This window comes from Odocoileus virginianus, chromosome 14 (assembly GCF_023699985.2).
Source record: "Odocoileus virginianus isolate 20LAN1187 ecotype Illinois chromosome 14, Ovbor_1.2, whole genome shotgun sequence".
In the NCBI taxonomy this organism is placed as follows: Eukaryota; Metazoa; Chordata; class Mammalia; order Artiodactyla; family Cervidae; genus Odocoileus; species Odocoileus virginianus.
Genome location: NC_069687.1, coordinates 63,063,268 through 63,077,891, shown reverse-complemented (window position 1 = coordinate 63,077,891; position 14,624 = coordinate 63,063,268). Strand labels below are relative to the sequence as shown.

The following is a 14,624-nucleotide window of genomic DNA, read 5'->3' as shown; positions in this document are numbered from 1 at the left end:
GAGCTCTTGGATATGTGTGAGCTGCCTGGGTCACACTAGTCAGCTCTTACAGTTTGGTGTGAGCAGTCTGGAGGATGAATCTTTACACGAAGTCCTTTGACCTGTCCTATCGTCCTGCTTGACCTTTTACTTTGCCTAATGTGCATAGTAAGCCTCAACGTATATTCAAACGGAGAACCAGAAAAACTTAGGGTAGGATCTGGTGGGGAGGGCTATGAAAGTGATTGAAGCTGTGACTGTCTTCAAGAAATACTGTTGCTGCTTATAAATAAATCATTTGGCCCATCTCATTGCTTTAGAGAAGTCAGCTCACTTGCCCAGTCGTGTCAGACTCTTTGGGACCCCATGGACTGCAGCATGCCAGACTTCCCTGTCCATCACCAACTCCCAGAGCTTGCTCAAACTCATGTCCATTGAGTCGGTGATGCCATCCAACCATCTCATCCTCTGTCATCCCCTTCTCCTCCTGCCTTTGATCTTTCGCAGCATCAGAGTCTTTTCCAATGAGTCAGTTCTTTGTACCAGGTGGCTAAAATACTGGAGCTTCAGCTTCAGCATCAGTCCTTCCAATGAATTTTCAGGACTCATTTCTTTTAGGATTGACTGATTGTATCTCCTTGCAGTCCAAGAGACTCTGGAGAGTCTTCTCCAACACCACAGTTCAGAAGCATCAATTCTTTGGTGCTTAGCTTTCTTTTTGGTCCAACTCACATCCATACATGATTACTGGAAAAAACCATAGCTTTGACTAGATGAACCTCTGTTGGCAAAGTAATGTCTTTGCTTTTTAATATGCTGTCTATGTTGGTCATAGCTTTTCTTCCAGGGAGCAAGTGTCTTTTAATTTCATGGCTGCAGTCACAATCTGCAGTGATTTTGGAGCCAAAAAAATAGTCTGTTACTGTTTCCATTGTTTCCCCATCTGTTTGCCATGAAGTGATGGGACCAGATGCCATGATCTTAGTGTTTTGAATGTTGAGTTTTAAGCCAGTTTTTTCTCTCTTCCACTTTCATCACGAGATCTTCACTTCCTCTTCGCTTTCTGCCATAAGGGTGGTCATCTGCATGTCTGAGGTTATTGATATTCCTCCCGGCAGTCTTGATTCCAGCTTGTGCTTCATCCAGCCCGGTATTTCGCGTGATGCGCTCCGCACAGAAGTTCAGTAAGCAGGGTGGCAGTACAGCCTTGACGTGCTCCTTTCCCCATCTGGAACCCGTGTTGTTCCATGTCAGGTTCGCACTGTTGCTTCTTCACCTGCATGCACAGTTCTCAGGAGGCAGGTCAGGGGGTCTGGTATTCCCATCTCTTAGAGAATTTTCCACAGTTTGTTGTGATCCACACAGTCAAAGGCTTTGGTGTAGTCAATAAAACAGAAGTAGATGTTTCTCTGGAACTTTCTTGCTTTTTGGATGATCCAGTGGATGTTGGCAACTTGATCTCTGGTTCCTCTGCATTTTCTAAATCCAGCTTGAACATCTGGAAGTTCTTGATTCACGTACTGTTGAAAGCCTCGTTTGGAGAATTATGAGCATTACTTTGCTAGCATGTGAGATGAGTGGAATGGTGTGGTAATTGAACATTCTTTGGCATTGCTTTTCCTTGGGATTGGAATGAAAACTGACCTTTTCCAGTCCTGTGGCCATTGCTGAGTTTTCCAAATTTGCTGACATTGAGTGCAGCACTTTCACAGCATCATTTTTTAGGATGATGCTTTAGAGAAGTAGTTCTCTGTTACTGAAGTATCTTCCTGCACCTAGGAACTCGTTGAATAGTCTTGAATGAGCCCAAGTACAGAAAATCTGTTGGTAAATATTATTTCTGATGGACCACAGTCCTCTCTCTTGAAAGACTCATAAAACTCTATTGGGGACTAGTAAGCTAGAGCTGTGAATGAGGAAGTAATAACTAGAGGAATTAATTTAGCCTTTCCCCTAGCTGTCACTGTTGGGTTTTTGTTTCTTTCTGGCGTAACCACCAGTCCTTCAGGTCAGCTTGAGGGCAGGGTGGAGGATTTTATGATCAAATAAGTTTGAGAAATGAGATCTGCTCTTTTCACCTATTGGTGATTTATAATGCACATTAGAACCTAGCATCTTAAAGTTTCCAAGAGATTCTGCATAAAGGCAGTATAACAGCTTTAACATATTTTCCTAACCTCACAACACTTCAGTTGAGTAACTGTTTAAAATTCTTAAGAACAAATATTCCCCAGGTCAAACATTTGGAAATGACCATGATCTTTTTACATATCAAAAACTTTGAGTAAAATATGGGTATTCTTAAGCCCACAGAAGTGTGAAGGCTTCCCCCAGAAGCATGTTACTACACCTTCCTGCTCAGTGTTGCTTGGCCATCTGATGTGCCTTTTGTATATGACTCCCTGGGATAGGAGATAGTTTTGGAGCAGTGTGTCATTACGGAAGATTCTGTTTAATGGAAACTGCTGTAGAAGCCCTTATTCTTTTTTTTCTCTTGCAGTTTTGGGGGGCGGAATTTGTCTCTTCTTGGTTGTTTCATAATAAAAGTTTGGAACAGTACCAAGCATTTCTGTGAAATGAGTGCAAAATGTTGGAGATGAGAATGGTTGGTATTGTGAGCTTGAGCCGTCAGTTTCAGAGGTTGGGTGAGTTTATTGTCACTGTAAAGGTCCTACTGCTTGGGGTAGAAACACCCACGTCTCATCCTGTTTGCTGCTGCCTAAGAGACTAGGAGAAGCAACTAAAGACCTTTATCCCGGGAGAACGAGCTCCATTCTCTGCATAGTGGATACCCTGTCTTTGGGAACTGGTGTCTTTAAAATATACAGCCTTGTTGCTAACAGCTGTCACAGATACTGTTTCTGAGCTGGACTAGCTGTGGGAGAAAATAATGCATTGGCAAAATATACCTATTGATGATAATTACCTTTCAGATCTATTTCATTACTACATCTTAATATACCATTTAATTCTCATAACATCTCTATTACATAATTAAGAGAGAATAATTGTAATTCCTCAGTCTGGGAGATAAGAAATAGCAACTTTATTCCAATTCAAATATAGTTAATGTATAGTACTGTATTAGTTTCAAGTGTACAGCAAAGAGATTCAGTTATACACACATGTGTATGTATATACACACACATATATACATGTATTCCTTTTCAGGTTCTCTCCCCTTATAGGTTATGGTGAATGCTGAGCATGTTTCCCTGTGGTCTTCAGTAGGTCCTTGTTAGTTATCTACTTTACATATAATAGTGTATATGTTAATCACAGACTGCTAATTCATCTCCCCCACCTCCCTCTGGTGACCAAAAACTTATTTTCTGTGTCTGTGAGTTCGTTTCTGTTTTGTAAATAAGCTCATTTGTGTAATTTTTTTAGATTCCAGAAATAAGCTATATCATACAGTTTTTCTTTCTCTATCTGGCATACTTCACTTTATATGATGATCTCTAAGTCTGTTGATGTTGCTGCAGGTGTCATCATTTCTTTCTTTTTTATGGCTGAGTAATATTCCATTGTATACCACATCTTCTTTATCCATTCCTCTTGTCAGTGGACATTTAGGTTGCCTTCATGTCTTGACTACTGTAAATAGTCATGCAATGAATGTTGTGGTGCATGTATATTTCAAATTAGTTTTCTCCAGATATGTGCCCAAGAATGGGATTGTAGGATCATATGATTACTCTGTTTTTAGTTTTTTAAGGAACCTCCATGCCAGTCACCATAATGGTTACACCAGTTTACATTCCCACCAGCAATATATGAGAGTTCCTTTTTCTCCGTACCCTTGCTGGTATTTATTGTTTGTAGATTTCTTTAATGATGATCATTCTGACTGGCATGAAGTGATACTTAATTGTAGTTTTGATACGCATTTCTTTAATAATTAGCAACATTGAGCATCTTTCATGTGCATCTTGGCTAGCCATATGTTTTCTTTGGAGAAATGTCCATTTAGATCTTCTGCCTATTTTTTGATTGGGTTGTTTGTTTTTTGATAGTGAGCTGTATGAACTGTTTATGTATTTTGGAAATGAATCCTTTGTTGATAGCATTGTTTCCAAATGTTCTCTCCCAGCTCCTCTGTTGTCTTTTTTGTCTATGGTTTCCTTTGCTGGGCAGAAGCTTTTAAGCTTAGTTGTGTGTGTGCCCTCAGTTGTACAGTCGTGTTTGAGTCTTTGTGACCTCATGGACTGTAGCCCGCCAGGCTCCTCTCTGTCCATGGGATTTCCCAGGCAGGAATACTGGAGTGGGTTGCCATTTCCTTTTCCAGGGGGTCTTCCCAACCCAAGTATTGAACCAGAGGCTCTTCCACAGCTCCTTCATCGACAGGCAGATTCTGTTTTTATTTCCATTACTCTAGGAGATGAATCCCCCCCCAAAATCACTGTGATTTATGTCAGAGTGTTCTGCCTATGTTTTCCTCTAGGGAGTTTATAATATCTGGTCTTAACATTTAGGTCTTTAATCCATTTTGAGTTTTATTTTGTATGTGGTGTTAGAGAATGTTCTAATTTCATTCTTTTACATGAAGTGTACAGTTCTCACAGCATCGCTTGGAGACTGTCTTTTCTTCATTGTATGTCCTTTCCTCGTTTGTCATAGAGTAACTGACCATAAGTGTGTGGGTTTATTTCTGGGCCTTCTATCCTGTTCCATTGATCTGTGTGTCTGTTTTTGTGTCAGTGCCATCCTGTTCTGATTTCTGTGACTTTAAAGTAGAATAGTATGAAGAGTCTGAAGAGTATGATTCCTCCAGCTCCATTCATCTTTCTCAAGATTATTTTGGCTACTCAGGGTCTTTTGTGTTTCCATACTGATTAAAAAAAATTTTTTTGTTCCAGTTCTGTGAATTTGATAGGGATTTCTTTGAATTCTCTAGATTGCCTTTGGTAGTATGGTCATTTAAATAATACTGATTTTTCCAGTCCAAGAACATGGCATATATGTCTTTTTCATCTGTGTCATCTTCAGTTTCTTTCATTAACATTTTATAGTTTTTGGAGTACTGGTGTTTCGTCTCCTTATGTAAGCTTATTCCTAGGTATTTAATTCTTTTTGACATGGTTGTAAATGGGATTATTTCCTTGATTTCTCTTTCTGATATTTCTTTGTTAGTATTCAGAAATGGAACAGATTTCTGTATATTAATTTGGTGTCCAGCAACTTTACCAAATTCATGGGTGAGCTCTAGTAGTTTTCTACTATTAGATTGCCGGGAGAAATAGCAGCAACCTCAGATATGCAGATGATACCACCCTTATGGCAGAAAGTAAAGAGGAACTAAAGAACCTCTTGATGAAGGTGAAAGAGGAGAGTGAAAAAGCTGGCTTAAAACTCAACATTCAAAAAACTAAGATCCTGGCATCTGGTCCCATCACTTCATGTCGAATAGATGGGGAAACAATGGACAGATTTTATTTTCTTGGGCTCCAAAATCACTGCAGATGGTGACTGCAGCCATGAAATAAAAAGACACTTGCTCCTTGGAAGAAAAGCTATTACAAACCTATACAGCATATTAAAAATCTGAGACATTACTTTGCTGACAAAGGTCCGTCTAGTCAAAGCTATGGTTTTTCCAGAAGTCATGTATGGATGTGAAAGTTGGACCATAAAGAAAGCTGAGCACCAGTTCTTTGAATTGGTGTTTTTGAACTGTGGTGTTGAAGTTTTTGAACTGTGGTGTTGGAGTAGACTCTTGAGAAGTCCCTTGGACTGCAAGGAGGTCAAACCAGTCAATCCTAAAGGAAGTCAGTCCTAAATACTCGTTGGAAGGACTGATGCTGAAGTTCCAATACTTTGGCCACCTGATGCGAAGAACTGACTCATTGGAAAAGACCCTGATGCTGGGGAAGACGGAAGGCCAGAGGAGAAGAGGATGACAGAGGGTGAGATGGTTGAATGGCATCACTGACTCAATGGACATGAGTTTGAGCAAGCTCCAGGAGTTGGTGATGGACAGGGAAGCCTGGCATGCTACAGTCCATGGGGTGGCAAAGAGTTGGACGTGGCTGAGCGACTGAACAACAATAACAGCAATGCATCCTTTAAGAGTGAATTCTGTATTTCCCTGGGAAGCTTCTACAATTAAACTCTGCTGGCCTTCAAAGCTAAGTGCACTAGTCACTCCTCTACCTGGTGCCAGATCCCAAGGCTGGGGTCCCTGATGTGGGGCTTAGAACTCTCACTCCTGTGGGGGAGTCTCTGTAATGTAGCCATTCTCCAGTCTGTGGTTTGCCAACCTCAGGGATATGGAATTTGATTATATTGCAAGTCTGCTCCTTGTACTGATCTCATTGTGGCTTTCTGTCTTTATGTCTTTAGCTGCTGAGGATTTTTCTGGTAGATTTCAGTCTTTTTCAACAGTGTTTGTTTTGCAGATTGTTGTGATTTTGGTGTGCTTATGAGAGATGGTGGATTTAGGTTCCTTCTACTCCGCCATCTTGGTCACTCTCCTATTTAATTATGGAATCAAAACTGGAATCCAAGCCTCTTGTCTCCCAAACCAGTGCTCTTTTTGCTAACTGCATTGACAAATTTGTTCTGTTGCCATGTGTTTAAAATAACATTTTAAACGAATATTTGTATTCACATGGAAGTTTTATAGCTCCTCTGGTGGCTCAGATGGCAAAAGAGCCCAACAAATGGTGGCTCAGGTGGTTTAAAAAAAAAAAAAGGAATTTTTATGGCTTAGAAAATTTGGTAGCCAGGAATAATATTACTTACTTTCTAGAGGTGAGGAAAATGAAGTTTAGAAAGATTGATCTACCCAGTGTTATAGAGTTTTCAAGTGAGAGCTGTGACTGGAACTTAGCCTTTTTTTGTCCAGTGTTTCCACGCTCTTGGTACATGATGTCTGTAGTAAATGCCAAACCACACTGTTGGTACATAGTGTTTATCGTAGATGCCAGTAAATATATCTTGATGAGAACTGAACATCTTCGTGAGCCTTCAACCCTGTTGCTAGAAAGGGTAACTTTGAGGTTTTAGAGGAGTATCAAACTTTCCTCCCAGACCCAGCTTATAGACCAGGATTTGGTAAAGAATTTGCCTTCAGTGCAGGAGACCTAGGTTTGATCCCTGGATCAGGAAGATTCCCTGGAGAAGGGGATGGCAACCCACTCCAGTATTCTTGCGTGGAGAATTCCATGGACAGAGGAGACTGGCAGACTATAGTTCATGGGGTCACAAAAGAGTTGGACACGACTGAGCAGCTAACACACACACACACACACACACACACACACACACAAGTCCACCTTGTTGAATGCGTCACTTGAATGCTTTGTGTTTTTTGGGGGAGGGGGATCTGAGTAATAGATCTGGAAAAGACAGCTGACCTTGTTTCACACAGGAGTCAGGGGAAGAGTTAGAACTGAGACTGTGTATCAGCAGTAGGTTCAAGGCATGAAGCCACTTAAAGGGCATTTGGGCCAGAACTGGCCTTTGGTGCGAGCTGACATCGGTCCATTTAAACTGTAGCACTGGCTTGAGATGCATAGTTAATGCTGTTTCTAGGCCCAGATTGAGCACTTGAAGGTATTTCCTAGGCCAGAACAGTGCACTGGGAATGACAGCCAACTGGAGAGAAGAGCCCAACAAAGATCTCGGAAATGCAGATGATAGTCAATTTAAATACCAGTGCAACTGAGTAGAACAGTTATTGAGTCGTCGTTGACTCTCACTTATTTGTTCAGTAAGAGGTCTCTGAAGTTGATGTTTACCATTGTAAAGCTCTAGGCCAGAAAATGTATTAACTACAGAGGGCAGCATAGCTTAAATTGGCACTCTGCATCAAAGAAATGATACTGCATCTAGACTGAAGGAGAGCAAGGGATTCAGTTTAAAACAGAGGTTCTCACATTTTCGGGAGGAGCAGAATCATCCTGAGGGCTTGTTGAAACACTTTCCTGGGCTCTACCCTCACAGTTTCTGCCTTAGTGGATCTGGGCTAAAGCCCAAGAATTGCACTTCTAACAAATTTCCAGGTGAATGGATACTGATGCTACTGGTTCTGGGATCATACTTAGAGCACCACTTATCCAGGAAGAGATGATGAATTAGGTGTAGCTGTTTAGTTCTTGATTAAAGCCTTCACAGAGGAGGGAAGAGGGAACTAACCTGTCAGGTTCTACCACATTCAAGACCCTTTGCCAGGTGATTTGAAGTCATTTAGTTTAACCCTTGAAACCACTCTGCAAAGTAGTACTTATTCCTGTTTCCCCTCTCAACATACACATATTCAAAACTTGAATAATCTTCAAGGACAGCTTTCACTTATAACTCAAAGAATAATTTGCATATGCCTTTATGAATGTGATTTTATTTAATGTAGTGTGTGTGCATGTGTACTCTTTTATGTCCAACTCTGTGACTATAGCCCGCCATGCTCCCCCATCCATGGGATTTTCCAGGCAAGAATACTGGTGTGGTTGCCATTTCCTACTCCAGGGGATCTTCCCCACCCAGGGATTGAATCTGTGTCTCCTGTGGCAGGCGGATTCTTCACCAATGAGCCACATGGGAAACCCCTATTTAATGTAGAGGATATGTTAAATTCTGGATTATGTATCCATTGTTCTAGTAGATTTATGAGGGATATAAAATATAGATTCACTTAGTATTGATTATACAATAGATGGAGTTGTTGATACATTATGTTTTCTTATATAAAGCATAAAGTGAATGGGGGTTTTATTTTAACATTAAGTAAAATGCATTTCTAGATCACAGGAAAAATGGGCCTATGTTAATTTTGTTAATATTTGTTTTTTCTTATTTTAACGGTGCCAATTGGTTATTGACCAATCCTGTTACAAAAACAAAGGGGCGAATGTTGAATTTCAGTATAGTTGGTACTAAAAACAGCCACATTCTTAATATTAAAATTACAAAGCTGATTTCTTTAAAGTGTTCTTTGTTAATGTCTTTTTTGAAAGGTCAACTTGTTTTTTAGTGGCGTTTTCAGTGAAGATACTTTGTGGTGTTTGACAGATTCGCACAGAATTATTAAGAAAAAAAACAAGTGATCCAAGGAGTTGAATTGAAGGCATCCTGGGAAACCTGCTGTTTATTGTGAACATCATCTTTGGTCTTGAAATAAAAGTAAAGCTGGAAAGGAATTTACAAACGAGAAAAAAAAGAAGTTTGGGATCAGACTCACAGGATCTGGGCTTGGAAATGCCTCAGGTAAATCATACAGAGTAGGTGCAAAGTTTTATGTTTTCCCACTGCAGGCAGTTCTGTAAGTTCTCTGAATCTTAATACAACTCTGTACTATTTTTTAGACATTTTGCTTCTGCTTTCAGCTGGTTTTGAATATATATCCTTCCTCTGCCACAGCTTTGAAATTTAATGAGCTTGACACATGGAGCAATGTGAATGAAAAATTGGTTAAAGGGTGACAGAAGTGCTGACTTTTATGGGGGCTAAACCAACTCCCTAGAAAATTAATCTGCCACAGAAAGCCCATTTCATTCCCCTGTATCTTCTTATTTCCCATTGTTCCTGTCCCTTCATGCCCATTGGATTCAATTAGGAGGAAATGGTGAGGGACTGCAATGTCTCTTTAACACATACACACACCTACCCCTATATTATATATATATATATATCTCCCAGATACACACACACACACACACACACACACACACACACACACATACACACACACACACACACACACACACACACACACATACACACATATATACCTCCCACAAAACATGTCTAAGAATGACCATGTTATGGTAATTACTGGTTTGAGGCAATCACTGAAAGAATAAATGAAGTCCTCGTATTCCCTGCTCTGCATGTCCAAATGTCCTCCCTTCCCCCCTCCAGTGGTTAGCTCTTATCCTTTCCCTTTTTGTGCTGGTGAAAAACCTAGAGATAATGAGAGGGCAGGGACTGTAAGGTGACTTTATGTGAGGCCAGGCAGAACTGTGCCTTGAGCACAGGAAATCAACAACTTTCTGAGATGGTCCAGTAGGCAGTGAAGGAAGAAAGAGGATTTGTGGCCCAGTGGCCTATCTCCACCCCAAGCACTAGACCAAGTGGACTACAGATACCTGTTTGGAGTTCTTTCTCATTCACAGTTTCATTTGCTGTTTATTGAATACTTGAAGTTAGGTCCATAAAACACTTATTTTGAGCTTGCAGTCCAACAGGTTGCAGAAAATTAGAAACAAAAGAATGGGATGGGAAGTTGTTTAGTTGCTAAGTTGTGTCTGATTCTTTACGACACTGTAGATTGTAGCCCAGGAGGCTCTTCTGTCCATGGGATTTCCCATGCAAGGATACTGGAGTGGGTTACCATTTCCTTCTCCAGGGAATCTTCCTAACCCTAGGATCAAACCCACATCTCCTGCATTGGTAGGCGGATTCTCTACAGCTGAGCCGCCAGGGAAGCCCTTGGGATGAGACATACCCATAAAGAAAAACATGATGAAAAAGTGTGTAAAAATGGGTCAGTCAGTGTTAGGTAGAAAGTATATGTATATAAATAGAGAAATATCAGCAAGTAGACTATAAATTTATATATATATATATATAAATTTTATATATAAATTTAAAAGTTTTGACAGTAACTTGGAAAAGAACAAAAAGGTAAAGAGGGAATTTTTATTCTTTCCCATCTTCTTCCTTTATCCAAGTTAGATTTCAAAGTAAGGACTTTGACTTGTTTGGGCCACTTTTTAGGAGTGTTAGCCTGAACTTCACACTGGAGTGATTTGTATAGATACTGAAATGGGAAAGGTGGGATGGAGAGAAAAGAAGGAGTGTTAACTCTGGATGCTGAGTCCTTTTTTTCTCCCTTTCTTATTTGCCATAGAAATTGTACCCTTCTTAGGGATCAGGATTAAGGCTACGGAGTTCATGTCCCAGTTACTGGCCTGACTCAGCAGATGTTTTGATATTTGGCTCATCCTATCTCCATCACATTCCTGGAGGCATTTTTGGACTAGAGATGCCCAAATGGTCTTCTGCCTATTTGGGGAAATAAGATACTGAATTCATTGAGGAGTGTAGAGTGAGACTGTCTTGCTGCCTCTGCTGACTCCAGGAAATGGCAGGGGATCCTTCACTTTGTGGAGTTAGAACATCTAGTGTTGTTAGAGGTGGATTTGAAGAAATGTTATATAGCTAATAAATAAAAGTACTCATTAGGGTACTGTGTGCTGACTCTGGGGGTGGCTGTTGCTGCTGCTAAGTCGCTTCAGTTGTGTCCGACTCTGTGTGACCCCATAGACAGCAGCCCACCAGGCTACCCCGTTCCTGGGATTCTCCAGGCAGGAACACTGAAGTGGGTTGCCATTTCCTTCTCCAGTGCATGAAAATGAAAAGTGAAAGTGAAGTAGCTCAGTCGTTTCCAACTCGTAATGACCCCGTGGACCGCAGCCCACCAGGCTCCTCCATCCATGGGATTTTCCAGGCTAGAGTACTGGAGTGGGGTTTCCATTGCCTTCTCCGGACTCCAGGGGCTAAATAAACTTTAACTTTTAGAAATTAGGTACTATTAACAGTTGCCACTCTGTTCCTTTTCTTATGTTTAATGCATTTTAGTGTAATTTTAATGTTAAGCAGGAAAAAAATACAAAATTGTTCTGAAAATAATTACTTAGTAGGTATAGTGGTGGGTCTTGTATGTAATAAATTGGGCTTGAAGTAGTCATTAACTTTGCAAAATGAAAATCACTCTGTTGTAGCCTAGTGTAAGCGGAATGGATCCGCCTTTTGGGGATGCCTTTCGAAGCCACACCTTTTCAGAACAGACTCTGATGAGCACAGATCTCTTAGCAAACAGTTCAGATCCAGATTTCATGTATGAACTGGTAAGTAACATTTTCTTGGATTCTGCTTTAATCAATTTGGGGTAAAGGTATTGTATAGTTTTTTATTTATAAAGGCCTAAAAAGAAAAGAATGTGATTAGGCCAAACTTAATGCTTTTTAGTATCAGTCCTAGTATTTTAGCAGGATGTATGAACCCATTGAAAATAGTAGGAGGAAAGATTATCTAAACATCCTTAGATCTAGTTTTTGACAATGAGGATGAGAAGACATCTTTTAGCCTAACAGTTAAAAGACTTTTCAGCTGGGATATTTAGGAATGATAACATTGAGCAAGGCATGTACTACAGAGAATGTAAGGCAAAAATAGCAATTCCAAACAATATCTGAATATACTTATCATTTATTCTTGAGGTAAATAGACACTTTAAAATAATTTAAATTACATGCAACTTAAGCAGCATAGGTATATAAAAACTGGAAAGCCGACACAAATCTGTTAATTTACTAAAAACTATTGAGTTGTACAGTTTGTAGAGGTGAATTTTGTGGTATGTAAACTCTATGTCGGTAAAACTGGTAAAACACACAGAGACACACATGCAAGCAAAAGGAAAAAACAAAGCAGACAAATGGAAAAATTGATACAGAACAAAAACTTAGAGTGGAAAACTGAAAATTTCCTCATTTTCTTACTGAGCCTCCACCCACCAAACCTTCTCCCTAAAGGTAATTAAGACCACCAGAGTTTTTCTATGCATGTGTAATTAATAATAAATTAATATATGAATATTTTAAATTGTACATATCATTAATAGAGTGTTCTGAACTTAACTCTTTCTAACATAACATGTGATAAGTGGCCTTTCCTCTTAATACATTAGAGCTTACGTGCATTCTTGTTAATGGCTGCATAGTACATATTGTACTGTGTACATAGTATGTACATATGTACATAGTATATAAAATGTCATATTGACATTTTAAAAATCATATCTCTACTCATAAGAAGTACAGTAGTCATGAGAGTAGTATTTTATTCCCCAAGCCCAAGAGTTGTTACAAGTTCTTTCCAAAGATTTTATCTTTCTGTGGCTGAGTTTCAACTCTCTCTGGATTGCTCTTCACTCTGTGTATAAGTTCTGACTTAGGAGGACAGATTCTTCTATGATGAAGGAAAGGCCTTTATTGTTTGCTTTATAAACGAAGATTGTTTCTAAGAAGATCCCCAAATCCTTTCTGAGTTAAAGATCAGGAAGTGTACACTTTCTCAGAAGGAGTGTTTGTAGTGAAGTTCAAGAGCCCTTGACCAGTACATAAGTTTCTCAGGGGACATAGTTTCCCTCTGTGTTTTTTTTCCTTGCCCGAGGAAAAGATACCAAATGGATTGGTAGACTGACATGTAAGTAGTCTTTACCTTAAAACTGACCAAAGGTTGAGTACTGTTTACCTGATGTAGGAAAGTGAGGCTATAGTTTATTAATTTTTTCCTTAAATATGGTATGTGATTTTTTTTTTAAACCTTTCTCAGGATAGAGAGATGAACTACCAACAGAATCCTAGAGACAACTTCCTTTCTTTGGAGGACTGCAAAGACATTGAAAATCTGGAGTCTTTCACAGATGTCCTGGATAATGAGGGTGCTTTAACCTCAAACTGGGAACAGTGGGATACATACTGTGAAGACTTAACGAAGTACACCAAACTAACCAGCTGTGACATCTGGGGAACAAAAGAAGTGGATTACTTGGGTCTTGATGACTTTTCTAGCCCTTACCAAGATGAAGAGGTCATAAGTAAAACTCCAACTCTGGCCCAACTTAATAGTGAGGACTCGCAGTCTGTTTCTGATTCCCTTTATTACCCTGATTCACTTTTCAGTGTCAAACAAAATCCCTTGGCCTCTTCATTCCCTGGTAAAAAGATCACAAGCAGAGCAGCTGCCCCTGTGTGTTCTTCTAAGACTCTTCAGGCTGAGGTCCCTTTGTCAGACTGTGTCCAAAAAGCAAGTAAACCCACTTCAAGCACACAAATCATGATGAAGACCAACATGTATCATAATGAAAAAGTGAACTTTCATGTTGAATGTAAAGACTATGTAAAGAAGGCAAAGGTAAAGATCAGCCCAGTGCAGCAGAGCCGGCCTCTGTTGAGCCAGGTTCACGCAGACGCCGCAAAGGAGAACACCTGCTACTGTGGTGCGGTAGCCAAGAGACCAGAGAAGAAAGGGGCGGAGCCTCTGCAGGGCCATGCCACTCCAGCTTTGCCTTTTAAAGAGACCCAGGAGCTTTTACTCAGTCCCCTGCCTCAGGAGGGGCCTGGGGCACTTGCAGCAGGAGAGAGCAGCAGCCTTTCTGCCAGCACATCGGTCTCAGATTCATCCCAGAAAAAAGAAGAGCACAATTATTCCCTTTTTGTCTCTGACAACTTGGGTGAACAGCCAACCAAATGCAGTCCTGAAGAAGATGAGGAGGAGGAGGAGGATGTTGATGATGAGGACCATGATGAAGGATTTGGCAGCGAGCATGAACTTTCTGAAAACGAGGAAGAGGAAGAAGAGGAAGAGGATTATGAAGATGACAAGGATGATGACATTAGTGACACTTTCTCTGAACCAGGTATTATATTATTTGGAGGCTTACCAAACTGTTTCCTACTCTGTTGAAATACAAAGTTTTGCTGTGGGCTTTCTTTGTCTGAGTTTGGAGATTAAATGACTTAGTATCTTGGTTTGGATATATAATTATTTTTATCTATTCAAACAGTTTTAAAATAATCATACTTGCTCATGTGTGGTTCATATACTAGTCCCTTGAGGGCTCCTTCTTAATTAGT

General features: G+C 40.1%; 1 protein-coding gene across 3 annotated transcripts in view; it reads left to right on the top strand.

Moving 5' to 3' along the window:
- CREBRF (CREB3 regulatory factor) overlaps positions 1 to 14,624 on the top strand; it is a 59,651-nt gene that overhangs the window by 13,954 nt on the left and 31,073 nt on the right. For 2 of the 3 annotated variants that reach the window (XM_020910154.2, XM_020910153.2), the window contains exons 2-4: positions 8,992 to 9,186; positions 11,706 to 11,831; positions 13,321 to 14,407. In XM_020910154.2, the coding sequence (XP_020765813.2) occupies positions 9,178 to 9,186; positions 11,706 to 11,831; positions 13,321 to 14,407 (1,222 nt within the window). In that variant the 5' untranslated portion in view covers positions 8,992 to 9,177. Of the gene's footprint in view, positions 1 to 8,936; positions 9,187 to 11,705; positions 11,832 to 13,320; positions 14,408 to 14,624 lie in introns of all 3 variants that reach the window. The other variant, XM_070476829.1, reaches the window with a different exon arrangement.